General features: G+C 42.4%; 1 protein-coding gene across 8 annotated transcripts in view; it reads left to right on the forward strand.

Annotated features, from left to right (window-relative positions):
• The window catches only part of Nmrk1 (nicotinamide riboside kinase 1), a 29,231-nt gene extending 9,290 nt beyond the window's left edge, over positions 1 to 19,941 (forward strand). For 2 of the 8 annotated variants that reach the window (XM_042261580.2, XM_042261584.2), the window contains exons 5-9: positions 7,498 to 7,645; positions 7,729 to 7,800; positions 8,346 to 8,452; positions 11,604 to 11,687; positions 19,611 to 19,941. In XM_042261580.2, coding sequence (XP_042117514.1) covers positions 7,498 to 7,645; positions 7,729 to 7,800; positions 8,346 to 8,452; positions 11,604 to 11,687; positions 19,611 to 19,624 — 425 coding nt within the window. In that variant the 3' untranslated portion in view covers positions 19,625 to 19,941. Of the gene's footprint in view, positions 1 to 7,497; positions 7,646 to 7,728; positions 7,801 to 8,345; positions 8,453 to 11,603; positions 11,868 to 17,399; positions 18,471 to 19,610 lie in introns of those variants that run through there. The other 6 variants (XM_076560933.1, XM_076560944.1, XM_006985418.4 and 3 more) reach the window with 4 other exon arrangements.
• The last annotated feature ends 1,467 nt before the right edge of the window (positions 19,942 to 21,408 follow it).

A 21,408-nucleotide genomic window follows, 5' to 3' on the forward strand; every position in this document is an offset into this window, starting at 1 on the left:
GCTTTGCGCCTTTCCTGGAACTCACTTGGTAGCCCAGGCTGGCCTCATACTCACAGAGATCCACCTGGCTCTGCCTCTGGAGTGCTGGGATTAAAGACCAACTGCTCATCCCACCCCACCCCCAACCCCGGCAAGTTCAATCTTGATACATTGTTTTTTTTCTCTTTCTTCCTTCCAAAAGTTAGAAAACATTTTGTAAAGAAAGATTGAAAAACCAATTTCAGCGATGACAAAGCATTATTGATGGCTCTCATTCATTGGGGAGTTCTCATAAACTAGCTAATAAAAAGGTAATATTCCAATAGAAAAAATGCAAGAAGAATGAGAATAAGCCTTCTAAAAAGCAGGAGGTCATCGAATAATTGCAATCACCTTTTCTCCAGTTCTCTAGTAAACAAAGAATTTTAATGGAGGGATAATGGCCCAATGGCGTGGCCTCATGCACATTACATGCAATTACAAACTAGTGCAAATATGTCACTCAAATGCCGAGAAATGTTCCAGCCATGAGTTCATGTATCCTATACCCAAGAGTCTATCTTTAGGGAAAAAACTTTTTAGGTAAATGTTGCATTGTAAAGTGAGTCCAGGTAGACTCAACATCTTTGTAACTACTAAAAGGACAGGTTCTGGTAGAAACTCCTTATGGAGTTTGCTTTCATTGTGGCAAGGTTAGCCACTAGGCAAAGAAACTGCTCTTGCCTTTGACTGCTGACAATGTGCTGTGCAGACTGGACATGCAGGACACACAGGAAAAAGAATGTTAAACTTTGCCAAAACAAGGCAGGACAGTCCTTCAAAACTGCTTCTTCACAGAAGAGTCTGCCAGATATTCTGCAGGAGACAGAGGGAAGTGACTGAGGAACTTTGCCAATACAAGGCAGGACATTTCCTGCTTCACTGAAAAGTTTGTCAGATGTTCTGGGCCTGTAGGCTGAAGATGGATGCCACAACATTGCAGAGGAACTTTGGGTGACTGTCCAGGTAGCAAGGTGTCTCTGTTGTTAGGTAATATTACATCCTTCTGGGCTTTTGATGGAGTTAAAGACTAAATAATTAGAATTATAGTTTTCCTTAGTTATGATAGAAAGTAAATTAGGTAAAGAACTAAATAAATAAAAAGGTATTAGCTTTAGCATGGTAAAACTATACACAACAAAAACAGTTATCAAGTAAGAATTACATTTACAATAATCTGCCCATTTGTAGTTAGCATCTTCAGAGAAAATAATGCATTATCTATCCTATCTTAGTGAATCCAAAGTTTTACACCTAATTTACTTTCTATCATAACTAAGGAAAACTGCAACTATAACTATCTAGTCTTCAAGCTATAACAATCTGTTCTATGCCCAGTGGCTAATCTTGTCACAAAGCAAACTCTATAAGGAGTTTCTTAAATGCCCATCATTTCTGAAGTAAATTGGTGCTGCCAGGAGCAGATGTGTTTAATTGTAATGAAAAAACCTTAGGTTAACAAAATGTTTCACATGCCATATTCTATAGGTCTTCAAAGTGTTTGAAGACCATTCAATTTAAAATATACCTATTTAACCTTGAAAACATAACTAATGTGACTACAAGTTTGATAATTATAGATTAACCATTAACCTCATTTCTTAATTGTACATTGCATTTTTAAATGAACTGCATAAGCACAATACCCCAGACAAGAGTAGAAACATATATAGAGTGTAACAAAATTAACTTTAAATTTGTATCAGTATATCAAAATCCATGCCAGTGCAAAACATCTGAGGTTAATAGTTGTCTTTTTACCTATACTCCCCTAAATATAACAAACATCCATGACCCGCCAAATATCCAAAAGCCTCCCACACCCCTCTTGGAAATGTGGGTGTCATATTCCTGCTGTCTGTGGAGCAAGTATCTTTGAGGTCCCAGAGAGAAAATTAGAGATAATGGCCAAATCCTGGGAACACCAGCAGTAACCTTTGTTGACAGATATCACCTGTCAAGGTTCAGGAGGTCTCCCTTGATCAAACCTGATCCATATTATTCCTGAAGGAATCTATAACCTCTCCTCTACTGTGGGAACAAAACTCCAAAGCATTTTTTATTTCCATTTGAAAATACACTTTTTACTTCTTTTTAAAAGTTAAGATAAAAAAAAAGTTAAGATAGCCCTAAAGTATCTATGTTGGTTCAGTTTTGCAGTCCTGCTCACACTCCTATGTCTCTTAGCAGCTGTTATTTGCTTACCAACATTCAAAAAATTCAAAATCAAAACAATAACACAGGATCCAGACTCCCTGTGTATTTACCATCTTATGTGGCTTTTTTTCTTTTATATTACATTTACTCTCTCTTTAAAGACTTTATTTTTTTTTAACTATTTCTTTCTTTCTATGACTGTCTATACCCATATTCTTTCTTTCTTAAGCCCACACACATTGTAAAACACACTGGAACCTGTCTGGAGGTTTTCCATCTGGACCTCTTTTACTGTGTATCTCTAGTGTCTTTTGACTGCAGGAGCAAACTTTCGTCTGCTAAGCTACACCTGGATCCTCCATGTGGCTCTCTTGCCTGGCTCTGCCCGCTTCTGGGTTCACGAGAGCCAAGCCTAAAGCTTACAGCCTGGTCGGAGGATTGTTTGACCTGGAACTGCGTTCAGCCCCCCAGCTATGGAATGCTGGTGCCTTGAACTGTGGCAAGCATTTTTTACTTAGTTTTTGGTTTGTATTTAACATGAAAAGGGCTGTTTCTGTATGGCAAAACTTCTTAAAGGAGCTGTGTCCCTTTGTCCCTTTTTTTTTTTTTTTTTTTTAGTTTTTTGTTTCTGTTTTTGTTTTCCAGTTTTCTCAGGCTCTAGGGATATCCCAGCCTCATGTTGGGTGCCAAAATGTTGTTGGTTGTTTTATTACTCTTTAGTCTTTTGCTCTTTGGGGGACCCACCACCCAGCTCTCAAATAATCATACATAGAAGCTTGTTCTTAATTATAAATGCCCAGTCTTGACTTGTTTCTAGCCAGCTTTTCTTAACTTAAATTATCTTATCTACCTTTTGCCTCTGGACTTTTACCTTTTTCTTACTTCTGTAATTTTATTTTCACTCTTATTCTGTGGCTGGTTGTGTGGCTGGGTGGCTGGGTGCTGGGTGGCTGGCCCCTGATATCCTCTTCTCCTCCTTCTCTTGCTCTTTCTTCTTTTATCTCTCAGACTTCTCTTTTTTATTTATTCTCTCTGCCTGGCAGCCTACCTAACCTCTCCCCCGCCTCACTATTGGCCATTCAGCCTTTTATTAGACCATCAGGAGTTTTAGACAGACACAGTAACACAGCTTCACAGAGTTAAATGCAACATAAAAGAATGCAACACATCTTTGCATCATTAAACAAATGTTCCACAGCATAAACAAATGCAACACATCTTAAAATAATATTCTACAACAGTTTATAAAGTGAGTTAGCAAATACACAAAATACTGAGCAGCTTAAGCCACAGAAGGGTACTGCCCTCATGGTTCTGGAAGCTGGGATCTGAGATGAAGGGGTGGTGGGAGTTGGTTGCTGTTGAGGGCTATGAAAGATAGTTGATTCTGTGGTACAATCTGGCTTTTGCTGCTTGCCATAATCTCTCCTTTCACTTCATGTGACATCTCCCGTGTGCATATGTATCTAAATTTCCACCTTTTATAGTGACGTCAGTCCTATCACAGAAGGTGCCTGCCCTGCTGCTTAACTAATTATGTAAGGTGACTTCATTAATGTATTTCCAGATGATCATAATCCAACATACTGGGCATAAGAACTCAATATGTGAATTTTCAAGGGGGATACACTTCTTAGCTAGTAGAACTAGCTGGGAAAAAAATCATTAACTGTATAATATTTAACCAACTTGAACAAATGGATGTATAGAACAGGTACCCAACACAGAAGTGAATTAGAACATAGAGGTGCTCTAGTCATAGCAAACTAAATTTAATTCTATAGAGGGTAGGTAGGAAAGGACAGTACTTTTAAAATTATTTACAATTGTTTTTCTTATGGACAGTTTCAAACATATACCAAAGTAGAAAGAAAACTGTAATAAATGGTCATGGTTTAGTTTATTACCTGGCTTTATATATAATATAATATATATAATATACCCTCTGGCAGTTATAGCTCATCTCTACTCTCATCCACTTTCTCCATCTGCATTTTTTTTTTTTTTAGCAAATCCTAAGTATCGTCACATCTTGTGTGAAGTAAGACACATGGATTCCATGGACTAAAAGACCACTAGGAAACACAGAAAATATTTTAACTCCCTGTCCCCTTGTCATTGGCCTCATTCATTTAGCCAGAACCTGCAACACAATATAACAAAGAAAAGAAGACAGCATGCTGGCTGAGGTGTGGTGGTTTGAAAGAAAATGGCCCCAAAGGGAGTAGCACTCGTAGGAGGTGTGAATTTGTTGGAGTAGGTATGGTCTTGTTGGAGGAAGTGTGTCACTGTGGGAGTGGGTTTTGAGGTCTCTTTTGCTCAAGCTTCCCTCAGTGTGATACTCAGACCACTTCCTATTGCCTACAAACCAAGGTGTAGGACACTTGGTTACCTCTCCAGCACCATATCTACCTGCATGCCACTGCACCCCCACCAAAATGATAATGGACCAAAACTCTGAAACTATTAGCTGCTGCCTCAATGAAATGTTTTCTTTATAAGCATTACCTTGGTCATGGTGTCTCTTCACAACAATAGAAACCCTAAGACACTCTGTTTTCTTTATTTCTTCCCATATGGGACCTGGAGTGCTGGAAATGTATGCAACATGAACATCAATGAACATAAAAAGCACCAAGAAACCTATGACCAAAGGACTAGAATAAGGGTGGCCTACCAAAATACAGTTTCTTTTTCTCCTGCTTTAGCTAGGCACAAAAGGAAAATCTTATTCCCCTGTTGTGTCCACAGAGCATTTTCCCTCTATGACCCCCTCCCACCCACCTGGTATCGTATGGATACTGAACATACACGCTCCTCTGAATCTGGGTGCACTTCAGAGTGACTGGCTGCAAAATAAGATTAGATAGTAGCCTCAATACACAGCACCCCAGATCATCAGGACATACCTGAAAGGCATATGTCAATCAACGAGGCAGGAAAATCTCAACTTGAATTAGAGAAATAATGGCTGATAAACACCAGTTCTGTGATGACGCTGTCGAAATTGTCTGACGGAGATTTTAAAGTGGCTTTGTAAAAAAGGGTCAGCAAGCAACTGTAGATAGGCTTGAATCAGAAAAGTTTAAATGCCCCAGAAAAGAAATAGAAATGCAAAAAAAAAAGGAGCCAAGAAGAAATTTAGTAACTGAAATAAGTGTAATAACCCAAATCTTACAACTCTCTGGATAGACTCAGTGGAAAAATAAATATGAGAGAGAAAGAGTTGTAACGTGAACACATGGTAGAAATTTCTCTGAATGGGAGAACATTGAGAAGGATGGAGTGATAGCAAACAATCTAACATCTCTACCTGTGGAGTTTCAGAAAGAGGGAACAAGGACTCGGTGACATAATAGTGAAGACTTCATGTTGAGAGGAGACATAAACCTGTTGTTTGAAGAATCTAGTGACCCCCCCCACACACACAGGGGTTCAACAAAATGGGTCAAGAAATGATTAGGAGAGGTACAAGTTACAAATAGCAACCATGGGAAACAGCGGGATCGTAGACCCTGCAGATGTTGAAAAGAAGCCCTGGTGCTTTGCCTGCTTGTCTGTCTGTGCACATGTGTGCTTACCTCAATCGTGGATATTCCTGTGAGATTTATTTGTAAACTGATGAAACTGACAGTTTCCTGGAAAAAGTGGCACTTAGCCAAACCAGCAGGGTAACCATAGAAAATCTTAATAGTCATATCTCTATTAACTTAATTAGACCACCCCTTAAAACTTTCCAGTAGGAACACTTGTGAGGGCACATGGTGTGATTAGCAGTCCAGGCATGAGGCTGAGAATTTTCATGTCTGACAAGTTGCTGGTCTGGTCTGAAGACCGTGCATAAAGAATACATGTTCTGCTTCTGTAGAGCCATACTTGTTAGCTCCAGAAGTTGCACATTTCAGGGTTTACAAAGACATTTGTATCCTGTAACTTTTAAAAGGTTTCGTGTAGAACTGGAGAGATGTGAGCTCGGAGATTAGTCATTGATTGCCCTTCTAGCAGATGGGTTCATTTCCCAGCACCCACATGGCAGCTTACAACTGTATGTAACTTCAGTTTCCAGGGAATCTGATGTGTTCTTCTGGCATCTGTGAGCACTGAACACATATGCACAGACATACAAGCAGGCAAAACACCTATAAACATTAAAAAAAAAACACTTTTTCATTTATAAGAGATCCTTTACAATTAAAAATAGTAGCTACTTTCCAAATAGATTATGATATGTTATTTATCTTTCAAATGTATCTATAGTTTATTTTGTCTTCCAAAACTGGAATTACAGGCAGCTGTGAGCCACCATATCAGTGCAGGGAATTGACCATGAATCTTCTTCTTTTTTTTTCTCTGTCTTTTCTCCTTTTTATTTTATTAAGAGATTTCCCATTTATTTTACATATCAACCACAGATTGCCCCGTCCTCCCTCCTCCCACCTCCCCAGCTGTCCCCCCAACCCACCCCTCACTCCCACCCTCTCCAAGGCAAGATCTCGAATGGGGAGTCAGCAGAGCCTGGCACATTCAGTAGAGGCAGGTCCAAGCCCTTCCTCCCTTCACCAAAGCTGTGCAAAGTGTCCCACCATAGGCACTGGGCTCTAAAAAGACGGCTCATGCACTAGAGACAGGTCCCGGTCCCACTGTCTGGGGGTCCCCTAAACAGTTCAAGCCAAACAACTGTCTCGATTATCCAGAGGGCCTAGTCCAGCTCCTCAGCCAGAGCATTGGAGACTCTTAACCACCAAGCCATCTCTCCAGCACTAATTTAAGTTTGATTTTTAAAGATTTTGCTGGAGATATATAGTTCAACTACTGAACATATTGTCTCCAGTACCATAAACTTTAAATTTTTCAATTATCAGGAAGGAGTTGATGGGATGAATTTATGGCATCAAGGCTGGGGCAGGGGAGAAAACTCAGTAAGTAAAGGCACTGTGATAACCTGAGTTCCATCCCTAGGATCTCCATGGTGGAAGGACAGAACTGGATCCCTCAAGTTGTCCTCTGACCCCAACACATACACAATAAATATATCAATATAAAAAAAATTACAGCTAGAAATAGTGGCATGCTATTCATTGTATTTTACATTTGTACATCTTTATTTTTCCACTATAAAAGTGTCTCAGACATACCATTTACATATATCTCTATTAGTGTCTTAATTGGGTGTTTTAAGTATTTATTATTAGATATCTTGAAGGATAAGTGAAATGCTCCTATGTCATACATTTATAGGGCCCTGGAGACACTTATCACAAAAGCCAACCACCTAAAAAAAAGTTTGCTATATTAATTTCATATGTTTTATGTTTGTCTCAGTGCTCGAAGCGCTTAACATGGAAAAAATGATGTCAGCCGTTTCATGTTGGATGGAAAACCCAGGACACTCTGCGGGACCAGTAGCCTTAGAAAGTGCTCAAGGCGTTCCCATCTTAATTATCGAAGGTTTCCTTCTCTTTAATTATAGGTAAGCCTCCCCACCCTAATACCAACCGAAAGGAATGCGGGGGTGGGAGACAGAGCCTTGTGAACTGAGTGTTGTTATCTTAGGCCACTGGACACCATATGGAACAGAAGTTACTTCCTGACCATTCCCTATGAAGAATGTAAGAGGAGGAGGAGGTACGTTTAGAAACCATCTCTGTGCATTGTTATCCAAAAGATAAAATAGGAAAACAAGGAAAGTGGCATTATTGATCAAGCCTTATATCAGAAGTCAAACGTTTTTTTGTAGAAGTGCTCATCACCTGGGGTAGTACACAGGAACTTCTCTAAGAAGGGCCAGTGTCACCCTGTGAGCTCCTTCCTCCTCAGCCTCCATGCCCAGGTTCTGCTATCACTGCAGAGAACACCAGCTAAGTAGGTGAGGAAGCCAGCCTGTCCATATCTCACTCCTCTTTTCTTCTTGGACTTGTCCCATAATTCTTTCATAAAACACAGGAAGCTGAGAAAAGATAATTGTGAGTGTTAATGAGTTACAGGCTTATGGTTTGAAATACAGAACTAAGTCCATTTTGCTGCTTTTCTCACTATGATTGAGTTTTTAAAAAAGTCTGAATTCTTCTTTAGATTCAACATGAGTGATTTTCGCATTGTTTTGACTGGATTCATTTACTTTGTCAGTCATAATTTCGTATGAACATCAAGTTTCCTGCATGTTTTTCCAGTACAAGGGTGTATGAGCCTCCTGACCCTCCAGGGTATTTTGATGGCCACGTGTGGCCCATGTACCTAAAGCACAGACAAGAAATGAACACTATCACCTGGGAGATCGGTAAGTACCCCCCTCTCTGAAGGCCTTTTACTTCTCATTTATGTCAAAGTACAGGAAGAGTTACTTGGAAATCATTTTTCTCAAGGAGTTTTTAAAGAGATGCTCAGGCAATCTCAGGGCTCCCCTCTTCTGAAACTAGTTCTTGCTGGTTTCTTTTTCTCCTTGTCAAGCATGTCGGAGTCCCACGTGATCATTCATTGACTCACCCTTGCCTGAAGGGAAGGGAAGGGAAGCAGACCCAGTCTCTACCTCACCCAGCTCAAATTTCACGGGGAAACTGCTTTAAAAGTGTGAGCTTTACAAACAGGTCTTTTCTCCAGGTAAGCACTGACTTTAAGCACCAGGGAGACTGCCCACCTCCAGGTCCCTTGAGAAAACTATCTGTCACTGAACTCCTGTGTGGAGCTGCCTTGGGGTGGGGCGGGCGGGAGATAGTTAAGTTAGGAGGAAGGACTGTCATCCAGATCATAGGAAGAACCAAGAAAAGACCTAGGAACAGGAAGGCACGAGAAATACCCAAAAGAGGTTGTTGTGTTTGAAGTAGAGAAAAGCAAGGGGAGGATGTGCTATGGCTGTTCATACAAGCCAAGGCCGGGCCCTCTCATGCTAGTAGGATGTCCTAGGAGAACTGGGAAGCTCTCTGCAGACAGGCTCTAAACACCGTCGTGGTTGGTACTTATTCTTTTCAGTAGGACCTCTCGTGATCTGAAGGGTAGATTCAGAGGTTGCAGTACTGAACACAAGGACTCAGTAGAACTGGAGCATAAAGGTACCAAAGATGACAGACACCCCAGGAACTAGCAGGTGATATTTTGGGGGAGAAAACATGAAGGAGTTGTAGATATGTGGGGTAGGACAAATGTGTTTTGCAAGAAATAAGATTGAGATACCTGAGAGACAATGTACCAGTTTGGAGGCAATAGGAATATTTGGGCCTCGAGCTAAGAGACTGTCACTGGAGCGTTTATACAGTGCTCATGGGGAGAGAGTGGCATAAGTCTGTTGGACAGGACATCAGAGGAATCAGACTGGTATACTTTTCAGAGCAAAGGAGACTTCTCCGTATTGAAAGGAGCCTGCTGGCCTCCAGGGAAGGTAGCTCTGTGCAGATCTGTGCAGCAAGGGCGCAGGTCCATCTCAGAGCTGTTGCTGGGTGGTGCTGCCCCAGCAACTACTGTGCCGGACAGGAGAAACATCCTCTTACACACTTCGCTCCCTCCGTCTGAACTACCAGTCTAACGTTGTCCGTGTTCTTTGGCCTAGTTAATGTCAGCTGTCAAATTGACACAGCCTAGAGTCATTCTGAGGGAGTCCGAAGTGAGGGATTGCCTAGATTACATCAGCCTGTGGCCATCTCTGTGACAGATTGTCTTGACTGACGCGTGTTGTGGGAGAGCTCCATTCATTGTGAGCAATGCCACTGTAGTCAGTTAGGTAGGCCTGGGCTGTGTAGGAAAGTCAGCCGATCGAGCAGAGAGCAAGCCAGCAAGCAGCATTCCTCCACGGCTCCTGTGGCTGGTTCTCACCTTGCCTGCCAGCCCTGACTTCCCTCAGTGAACTGTGATCTGGAAGTCTAAGCCAAATAAACCCTTTCTTCCCCAAGTTGCTTTTGGTTAGAGTGTTTTATCACAACTCCAGAAAAGAAACTAGGTCACCCTATTTAAATGAAGTCAGTCCATGGTTTCCAGCTCTTTGGGGAAAAAAATCTAGAAAGACACAACCTTTCTCCAAAACTTCATCTCCCGTGCTGTTCCTTCCTCTGCTGCTCGCCACTCACACTTCCCCTCTTCAGATCTCCTCATCCTTGCTGTTTTACGACTAGAGGGTCATTTTTTTCTTTAACCCAGGTAACTTCTTTTTCTTGAAAAGTGTCTATGCCAGTTCTGCTGAAAATATGTAAATACGCATCCCTCTGGTCTCGGTAGTGTGTGGTAAAGTCCAGACTGACACACAGTTTAGAAGCATCACAGATGATCCCAGTTGGGCCATGTGTTTGTTGGGTGAGGAATTGCTCCTCTTGGGGCCAGGCACCACTGCAGTCTCCTGCCATTCTGTGATAGTCAGGCACCAAGAACAAACCAAAGAAACTGCCCACATCCAGCTTAGTCAGCCAGTGAGTTTATTGGGGTTACTTACAGGAGCATGGTGACTCAAAGACAGTTGCATCACCAAAAAGTCCATGTCACCATGGCAACACCTCCTCTAAGCAGCATCCCTGGAGCTGCTTGTACAACCTGCTGGCTGCTCTGGGCATGGGAGAGTCTTCTGTCCCCAGCAGTTGTTGCTGCTGATGTAACCTTCGCAAGGGGCCTTGTGAATCCCAGGAGCTCCGTGAGTGTGGTGATAGATTGTGTATCAAATAAAGCTTGCTGGAAGATCAGAGAGACAAAGGAACAAGCCACTAGAGAAACTTCTCACCATGACAGACCCCTCAGGCCAAATGGAAGGCCAGATCCTGTCTCCACGAATCCTCCAACTGAAAGTTCCTGAGTCCTCATGCCTTGTATGCCCTTCTCTGCCCAGCCATTTCACTTCCTTCATAGTGCTGGGGTTAAAGGTGTGTGTGTGCTTCCCAAATACTGGGAGCAAAGGCATGAGATCTCAAGTGCTGGGATTAAAGGTGTGTGACTCCCAAGTACTGGTATTAAAAATGTGTGCCACCAATGCCTGGTTCTGTTTCTCTCCTAAACAGAATCAATCTCATGTAGTCCATGGTGGCTTTGAACTCACAGAGATCCAGACAGATATCTGCCTCCCAAGTGCTAGGATAAAAAGTGTGTGCTACCACTGCCTGGCCTCTGTGTTTAATCTGGTGGCTGGCTTGACCTCTGATCCTCAGGTAAGCTTTATTTGATACACAATATATCACACACATGAGCCAGTGAGTTCATTTACTCTGGAGTCTTATGAGCCTCCTTCCTCCCTCTAGGAGGGAGTGTCCCAATGCAGAAGAAATAGGTACACAGTGAATACCATATGCACAATGCTTAACCTCTGTCTCTTTCTCTTTTTATCCCTTCCCTCCCTCCTTCCTTCCTTAGGTCACAGTTCTGGGTTCTTTGGTGAAAGCTATTGGTGTTTTAAAGAAATGCCAAAGCATCCTTTACTAATAAGCCTGTTAACATTTAAATTGCTATTTCTCTCTTCTCAGTTTACCTAGATGGAACAAGATCTGAAGAGGACCTCTTTTCTCAAGTGTATGAAGATGTCAAGCAAGAATTAGAGAAGCAAAATGGTAAATATTGTTCCATCAAATCGAATGGTGGAGGAAAAAGAATCTTGAGAACAGTTCACGGCACTCCAAGAATGGTGTGCACAAATGCCAACAAGGAGAGACTGCATTCATTCATCCTTCCCTTGAGAATAGAGTCCGAGATACAGTGCCTATCTGGATCTTCATCGTTGTGTTTGTCAGGTAGCTTTAGGTTTGGAAGTATCCCTGTTATGTCTCTTAGTGATTTGTATGTTATGTAGTTTAAATTCAGGGGCGCGGGGGGGGGGGGGGGGGGGGGGGGGGGTGAGGACTGACACAATGGGCCTGAAACGCTGATGATTTTAATAGATCCGGAAGTCCCCTTTTGCTTTATTCTCTCAAAAAAAAATTTTTATAAAGTTTCTGGGCTTTTAGTTTTTTGGTTTTTGTTTGGTTTTTGGGGTTTTGGTTTTTTGTTTGTTTATTTGTATTTTGGTTTTTGGTTTTGTTTGTTTTAGACAGTTGTTTTTTTTTTTTTTTTTTTTGTGTGTGTGTGTGTGTGTGTGTGTAGCCTTGACTGTCCTGGAACTAGCTCTGTAGACCAGGCTTAAGTTTCTGTTTTTCAAATACAACTTTCCTGAAAGATATAGCAGCCACCTGGCTCAAGTGAAAAGAAAATCTGGAGGTGGACATGGCTTTAGGGTCAGCTGGAGTAAAGGGCTGGGATGGTATCCTCAGGGCTCTGCCACAATTCCGTTGGAGTTTATTTTAAATCAGCTTGCTCTACCCACAGACATGATAATCTGCTGTCAATACCCAGTGTGAAATGATAACTGGGCAGCTGGGTATCCATGAGTTACCTTTACTACTTCCTAGATGTCAGACTATTTACTTTATATGGGCTTGTTTCTGTGGTGCAGGGAATAAACCCAGACCTACATGCATATGCTGAGCATCACTAGGTTAGATACCCAGACTTCAACAGTTTGGTTTTTTTAATGTAAATTTCCAATTTAACTCAACTGAAATGATCCAGGTAAAATTTTTACATTTATCTTTCTTGGATCACATGACTTGCTAAAGCTATCACTTCAGTAGAAAAAAATGGCATACTGTGATTGACCGTAACTAAATCATATACCCCATCATGGTTGAAGGCTCCCACCTGAGACCTGATTTTTAAATTTTTTCCATAGAGAAAGCAGGGCAGAGAGTAGAAGGAAACACACAGAAAGTTGGAATACCATGCTGAGAGGACAAAACTCTAAGTCTAGCAGCTGCTAGATTTGAATTATAAGAACTAGAACAGGAGCTGTAGAGATGGCTCAGCAGGTAAGAGCACTTGCTACTCTTGCCAAGGGCTGGAGTTCACTACCCAGCACCCACAGTGGGCAGCTCACAGCTGCCTGTAACTCTAGCTCCAGGAGAGCTGACACTTTCTTCTGGGCTCTGCAGGCACCCACATGAATGTGTACCTCTCTCCCACCCTTCTCCTCCCCCTTCCCTATTTCTTCCCACCCCCTTGCTCTCGCTCTCGCTCTCGCTTTCGCTCTCTTTCCCTCCCCCTCTCTCTTTCTCTCTCTCATACACACACACATACACACTAATAATAATAATAATAATAATAATAATAATTTTTTTTAATGAAGCTTTCACTATGTTGCCCTGACTGGCCTGGAACTAGCTGTGTAGCACAGGCTAGCCTCAAACTCACAAAGATCTATCTGTTTCTTCCTTCTATAGTGCTAGGATTAAAGGCATGTGCCACCACATCTAGCCAACAAAAACAAATGTTAAAGAAAATAAAATGATTCTGATGCTGAACTGATGGTACATTCCTATATCGCAGCACTCAGGTAGATGATGCAGAAGATTCGTGAGTTCAAAGATAGCTTAAGCTACAGAGTGTCTCAATAAAAAGGGAAGAGATTCTTGTGGCCAACACAGATAAAATATCATGGTCAGCTGGCTAAAGAGAGCAGCATAAGCCTCAACAGCAGGGAAGAATGTAGCAGGGTTTGCAGGGTTTGGGGTGAGAAAACCCTGCTACAGCTCACATGTCAGTCGCTCGGCAGAATTAAGTTTACCTGCTGCTCAAATCTTAAATCGGTTTTATAATAAAAAACCCAGTACCAGGACATTGGGGTAAATGCTGAAAGATCAGAGAGACAAAGGCACAAGCCACTGCCATATCTCACCTCCCCAATTCCACGAATCCTCTAAGTCCTCATCTGAAAGGCTCTAGCCAAAAACGCCTCTCTAGCTGAAAAGCCTTTAGTTCCTGTCTCCTCACACCTTATAGACCTTTGTCTATCCAACCATTACTTCCTGGGATTAAAGGCGTGTGTGTGCTTTCCCAGTACTAGGATTAAAGGTGTGTGCCACCACTGCCTGGCTCTGTTTCCAGTGTGGCCTTGAACTCACAGAAATCCAGACAGATCTCTGCCTCCCAGTGATAGGATTGAGGGTATGTGCCACCACTGTCTGGCCTCTATGTCTAATCTAGTGGCTGGCTCTGTCCTCTGATACTCAGGCAAGCTTTATTAGGGTACACAATATGTCACCACATTTCCCCTCTCTTCAGCATTTCCTCTCTGACTAGCCATCCAGGCCATCTGGGCATCCATTGATCCTGACTATATGAGGTCAGCCCTTCACATAGGCAGGAAGCCCTTTGAGGAAATTGTAGGACCATGTTAAATTTTCTTCATATAAATAGAACTAATAATCCTTACCAAGTCTGCCACCCTACCCTGCCACCTTATGCCTGCCACCTCACCCCCGCCACCGCCATCTCACCCCGCCACCCCACCCCTGCCATCTCACCCTCCCACCTCACCCCCATCACCCCACCCCTGCCATCTCACCCCCACCACCCCACCCCTACCATCTGTTACTCTGATGGAAGGTTAGCCTCCCATAATGCAGCCCAGGGCACTAACATAAATAGATCAAGAGTGGTGGGGTGATGTGAGTTGCTCAGCCTTTATAAAGGATAACCCTGAGCCAGAACGATTTATCTGAAAGAGACCAGATCCTCTTTCTGGCCCAGTGAGAGGCTTCAGGGTGTTTTAGTGACCAGATACTAGTATCTGTCTTCCCAGTAATGGCCAAGACTTAGGCCCAGTCCCTTTTAGTGATTAAGTCGTATACTGGAGTTTGACCTTAGGATCGATCTGTCTAACAATAAAGACAGTGGAAGCTTTGGTCATGTTCCTCAGATGTATTATACCCCATACCACCCCAAATCCTTTTGCCATTAGTCCACAAGGGCCAGGAATAGCTAGCATGTTGCAGTAGATGCTGTGAAGCCACAAGATAGTACATATCTATGTATGGGACTCAAATGTGCATGTATACACACACACACACACACACACACACACACACACACACACACACACACACACACACCTTCCCTGCCTGCATCTAGAGGTAGATGAGAAATATTCTTCTCAAGGCTACCTAGTTTCTGTTCTGGATACAAGATAGAGATAAAATAATAAAAGAAACACTAGAAGAGAAAAAGCTTGAAAACAGATCCATTTTTCCTGCCTCCAAAATTTATGATAGTCTTCCACTGAAGAGATAAATTACTGTGCAATTTATCTTAACCCATCACCTTTCCAAGTTCTTCTGGCCAGAAGGATCCTCAGCACAGTCTGCTTTAGCCCTGAGCCTCAGAGACCCAAGGTGACATTTCTAACATATCAAATGTTGACTCTGGTTTTTTCACTTTGCATAACTCTGTTCAGCAAATTCTTCATTATAAGAATATACAGTCATGATTGTAATAAGGTAATGAAATTGATACATAAATGAAAAAGATAAATAACCCAGGACGGTTAGAGTTTCTATTACCCTGAAGAGACACCACGACCATGGTAGCTCTTATAAAGGAAAACATTTAATTGGGCTGGCTTACTGTGTCGGAGGTTTAGTCCATTATCGTCATGGAGAAACATGGCTGCACGCAGGCAGACATGATACTCAAGAAGGAGCTGAGAGTTCTGCATCTTGATCCCCAGGCAACAGGAACAACTAGATTGTTACCAGATTCACTGATTATTTGACTAGAGTAGTGTTTAGCTATAATTTTTAGACAGTTTCTGAAAGGTTTTGAACTATGTATATTTTAATGTTCAAAGATAGTAGTGCCTTATCCTTTGCAAATATAAGATAAGCAATAAGTCCCTAGATAAGAACAGTGAGGACAGGAACTCACACAGGCCAGGATGGAGGCAGGAGCTGATGCAGAGGCCATGGAAGGGTGCTCCTTATTGCCTTACTCATCACGGCTTGCTTAGTCTGCTTTCTTATAGAACCCAAAATGGGCTGGGCTCTCTCCCATCAATCACTAAATAAGAAAATGTCCAACTGTCTGTAGCCTGACCTTATGGAAACATTTTCTCAACTGAGGTTCTCTACTTTCAGATGACTCTAGCTTCCGTCAAGTTGACATAAAACTAGCCAGTACACAGTGCTTGCCTAACATACATGAGGCCCTGAGTTTAATCCCCCCCAACTGTGTGTGTCTGTCTGTCTGTCTGTCTGTCTCTGTATCTCTCTCTCTCTCTCTCTCTCAGTCCCCCCCCCACATACATCTGTGTATACTGTTGGTTTTCTTTTTGAATTATGTTCTTGAAATAAGTTCTTAGAAGCAGTTTTGGTTAGAGTGCAATCATTTTACATTTTACTTATTTCAGCAATTAAATACTGCTGAAAAGATATTTTCTCTGAAAAAAAAAAAACTGAGGAATAAGAATGCATCAGGTATTTTCTTGAATTCCTGAACAATTCAGCTAAGCCTCCTTCATTTAAGACAGTGGGTTGAAGGCTATAATACTTCTTTCCTACATCCAGACAACACTCAAAAACAAAAAGCATGCTGCAGGCAGCTGCCCTTTGATGCACCTCTGGTCCTCAAAGTTTTCCTTTCCTACAGTCAAGTATCTATGCCGATTGCAAATGACATTGGGCATCTGGACTTTCTGTTTTTCATTGTTTGATGATTATGTACATGTATATAATGTACTTGGTCATTTCCATTACCCATAATCCTCCTTCACCACTCTCCCACTCCCTCTGAACCCCTTCTTCCCAGTACATTCCATCCTCTCCCCTCCCCCCCTCCACTATTTTCATGTCTTTTTTTTCTATGTTTACTCTGGTAGTTAGTTTGTTTTTGTTGTTGTTGCTTGTGAACCACTGAGTTTAATTAGGGTTGTGTGAGCTTACCAGGCATAGGCAACTTACCAGTGGTTACACTACAGAAGAAAACAACTTCCCCTCTCCCAGACACAAGTAACTGCAAATAGTTCCTCAGAAAGAGTGGGGCCTCAAGAGCCCCTCCCCATCACGACAGTGCTGGTGGGCCCTATCTTGGGCAGGTCTCGTGCCTGAAACCGTAGCTGCAGTGAGTTCACTTCCAGTTCAGAAGATAGCGTTGCACTCTTCTCCCCATACTCCACCTCTCTAATCCCTTCTGCCCCATCTTCCAAAATGTTCTTTGAGCCTTGGGAAGCAGGGTAGTGATATATATATATATATATATATATATATATATATATGTATATATATATACCCTGTTTATTATGGCTTAGCGCCCAGCAGTCATGCATTCTTAGTAATGAGTCTTCATTAGCCGAATTTTTGCCTCAAAAATCCTCGTAATCTTAACGTTCTTGGGTATTGGGTGTGAAGATGTAATCAAATAAGACTTAGGGTATTCTTATTTTTCTCTTTATTCCTAAGGTTTGTGAGTAACAGCACAAAGATGGAATGCAGCAAGTCCTCCTGGGATGGATTAAGAAACTTGAAAGACAGCAAAACCCTATGTTGGGAAAAAAAGAAAGGAAGGAAGGAAGGAAGGAAGGAAGGAAGGAAAGAAGGAAGGAAGGAAGGAAGGAAGAAAGGAAGACACGTGGAGGGATGTGCTGAGGAACATTAACCAGAATGCAGTATGTCCTGCAGGACAGTGACATCTCTTCTGTATCTTTGTTCATTTTTATCACACTTTTCACAATCTGTAGAGCAATGTGTGTCCGTGCCATTGGACAGGAACCTCTCATGAATGCAAGAATGGCTTGCTCTCATCCTGCAGGAGGCACGGCACAGTTCGTGCACAAAGGGTCAGTTCCTTTAAAGCATGGAGGTCAGATTTTCCTGACTAGTTCCTAGCATGAGAAAAAGATTGGTGTCTAGTCCAGCAATGAGTATTGTGTTGTGTGTGTTTCTGCATTTGTGTGTATAGTTGTGTGTCCACATTATTATGTGTATTTGTGTTGTATACACACACTCAAACACTACGAAATGAATCTTGTCTACTACACGGCATTTTTTTCTAGTTTTCATTGCGTTAGTTATAATATATAATTTGAAAAATGATGTTGTCTGCAATCTCATAGCAATGCTCCCCACCTGGAACCAGCAGCATTACCCAAAATAATGGTCTCACATTGGCTGAGTCAGCAGTTTACTGCAGTGCCGGAGACTTTGTGCTTTGTAGTACGGGTTTTCTTCTGCTTGTTCAATACCAGTGTGCCTGGGATGAGATTTTTATATCCATAGAAGGATTTGGTGTGTTTTATTTGGTTTTCTGAAACTAGCACTAGAATTACAAAAATCACATAATTTCTTCAGTCATATGGAGAATCAGAGCTTTTCTTTAAAAGACACAGGCAGGGGATGGGAATTATATAATTTCTTAATGCCTCTTTCAATGCTGGGATTAAAATTATGTGTTCATGTAGAGGAGTCCTAATTCAAATATAAAATTGGTTTATTAATAATAAAATAGATTGCGCACAATCTTCTCAGTTCTTACATATTGTCATATTGCCTCATTTGGTCAATTGTCATTATTTCTTAATTTCTAACATCCATTGGTAACTAGTGAGTGTTTTTAGTTATACACAATATAAAAAACACAAAACCTAGGCTCAAATTAGCAGCTTACATACATGTTTTTGGCCAAGCTGTTTAAAGTCCTGATTTTAATTATCCTTGATTAAAGGGTAAGTGTCAAAATCCCCCCTGTGGCCTTCAAGGCCCTCTCTGACCTAGCTTCTTTTCCCTCAGTTCCTGTCAGAACTGGGCCATATGGTCACTTCTCACTGCCTGGGGGAAGCGGGGGGTGGAGGGGGGAGAGGATGCCATAATGATAAGCTCATGCCAGTCTTGACTCATTCATTACCTTGGAACATTGCCACAGGACAGAGCAAGGATATTTTAGCAAGAAAGGAGGAGGAAATAGGAACTGAAAATATCCGCCACAGCTTCTGCCTGCTTCCCCTCCCTAGCAAGATTCTGTCGAAACTAAATGGTTGTCATTATCATAGTAGATTTTGTGGGAAAACGCAATATATATTTTTGTTTGATTTTGAGACATAGTCTCTCACTATGAAGCCTTGGCTGACCTGGCTGGCCTGGAACTCATAGAGATCCACCTGCCTCTGCCTTCTGAATGCTGGGATTCAAGGTGTGCACCACCGTGCCCTTCTGTAATACACATTTTCATGTCTATAGATTGTACCTTTTATGTACACAGATCATTCAAACCTCTTAAGAATTTCTGAGATGCCCCTCCACCATAAAGGTGTGATAGAGAATCATTATACTTAACTTTTTGCTCTGTTTCAGCATTGAAAACTTAAACAGAGAAAGGTTGCCTTATGGGGGGGATGTGGTGAGGAAACTGAACAATGGACATTAAAAATGGAAACATTGTACTAAGTTTGAAAAAAAACTACCATTTTTTGCTTACTCTTATCAGTAAGAAATAAGTCAGAAATTGAAAATGAAAAATTCCAGTGCTTGGTCTCTGTATGTCTTGTTTCATATTGCAGTTGCCCTTTATCAGTCAGTGATCATACTGAATCCAAAAGGATACAGGGAGCAAGTGTCTGCTCTTTGCACTGACAAGGAGCAAGCCTGCTAAAATCTGCGCTTTCTCGGTCCTCTTAGGATGTGCTGCCTGAAGACTTGCGCTTAGTATTAAACATGGCAGAAGATGGACAAGACAAGCCTGGGGCTGGAGAAATAGCTTAAAGGCCAAGGCTCCCAACCGGAAGTACTTGCCACATGAGCATGAGGACCGGAGTTTGGATTCCTAGTACTGGCATGCAAAGCCCTGGTGCAGCAGCACTCACCTGCATTGCTAGGGCTGGAGAGGCGGAGACCTGAGAGGACTCGCTGGTCTGCCACTCTACCTGAACTGACAAGCCCTGGGTGTAGTGAGAGACCCTGTCTCAAAAAATAAGGTAGAAAGCAATAAAGGAAGATGCCCAATGTCAAACTCTGGCCTTTGTATCCAAGTGCATATTCACATGTACACAAACACATGCACATGTATGCCTCACACACACACACAGAAATGAAGACAAGATTAGCAAAGGTTGAGTAAAGACTATGCATTGAGACACACCGTCTATCACCAATGGATATGATTCAAGCTTTACCTTTTTAGGTACCAGTTTAGTGTTTAAGAGTGAGTTTGTTTATTATTTAGAATCGTAAGATCTTAGAATGTTACCGTCTGCCCTGATTCTAGCTCAGTATGGACTCTGAACCAGAGCCAGTGAGCTAGACCACTCCACACAGCTAGCTAATGGTAGGAGCAGGGCCGGGCCATCACCCCAGAGTACATCAGCAGGGACACAGATTTTCCATTTTAGAGCAAAGAACCACAGAGAAATAGCCTACTAAAATGTACCACCTCTCCCTCCCTGGGAAGGAACCAAGCAAGGGCCCTGGGGCAGAGAGGATGGAGCTTTCTCTTCTCGATTTGGAGCCTAGCCAGGGAAGCTAGCCAGCTCATGAGGTTAGCCATAGGGCAGGGCACAATGATGAGCTCCTCTGCTGACCTTGGATTTTCGGCTCAGGCTGATCTTTAAATATGCTGTCAGTGGTCCAAAGTGAAGGAAATATAGATATGGAAAAGGCAAGGTAGGCATTGCTCACCACTTCTGTGTACATAGAGACATTCACTGAAGTTTTTAATGGTAGCTCAGAGGCTCTAGTTAGAGCAGCATGACCTTGACAACATCAGGGACAGGGGGATCACTGAAGTGGGTGTACCTGAGATGTTTGTGCCCATGGATCCAGATGCTGAAGAAGTTGGGACTAAAGCTTAGAACAGAGAAAGCTCTGTGAGCTTTTCCTTTCCCTCTCCCACCTGCCTCTCTCTGTCTGTCTGTCTCTGTCTCTGTGTGTGTGTGTGTGTGTGTGTGTGTGTCTTTCTATCACACCCACACATGCACATTTCTGAAACTTTACTAGTTCCTACCCTTTAGTGTATCTGAGAATCATTTGGAAGATTTGCTAAGAATGTAGACGACCAGTCCCCACCTCAAACTTCTGATTCAGTAGATTGTAGTAGGGTCTTAGCAATGACATTTTAGGTGATAGTGGCATCGGTGACCCGGGGAGGACCTCTTCAGTTACTCCTGTAGTCAGCAGATAGTAGCTGCACACACTGAAGTGCTCACACTGACAGAGTGTGACTACGAACAGCCGCCATAGTCGCAGCTGGAGAAACAGCAGGGGGTTTGCCAGCCAGGAGCCTGCAGCAAACATGGCTTCCCCCGGTGTCCAGATCTTAGGTCCAGGGAAGTCAGCAGCCCCTAGAGCCAGCAGCTGTGGTGGAGTACCACTAGAGAGGATGGAGTCCCTCAAAATTCTAAAGGACGAACCTCCCGAAAATGTGCCAGCATGACCTCTGTCATTCAGTGGGTTCTGGCAGTGCCCTCTCCTGAGGTCTAGC

The sequence above is a fragment of the Peromyscus maniculatus genome, chromosome 1, assembly GCF_049852395.1.
Source record: "Peromyscus maniculatus bairdii isolate BWxNUB_F1_BW_parent chromosome 1, HU_Pman_BW_mat_3.1, whole genome shotgun sequence".
Classification (NCBI taxonomy): Eukaryota; Metazoa; Chordata; class Mammalia; order Rodentia; family Cricetidae; genus Peromyscus; species Peromyscus maniculatus.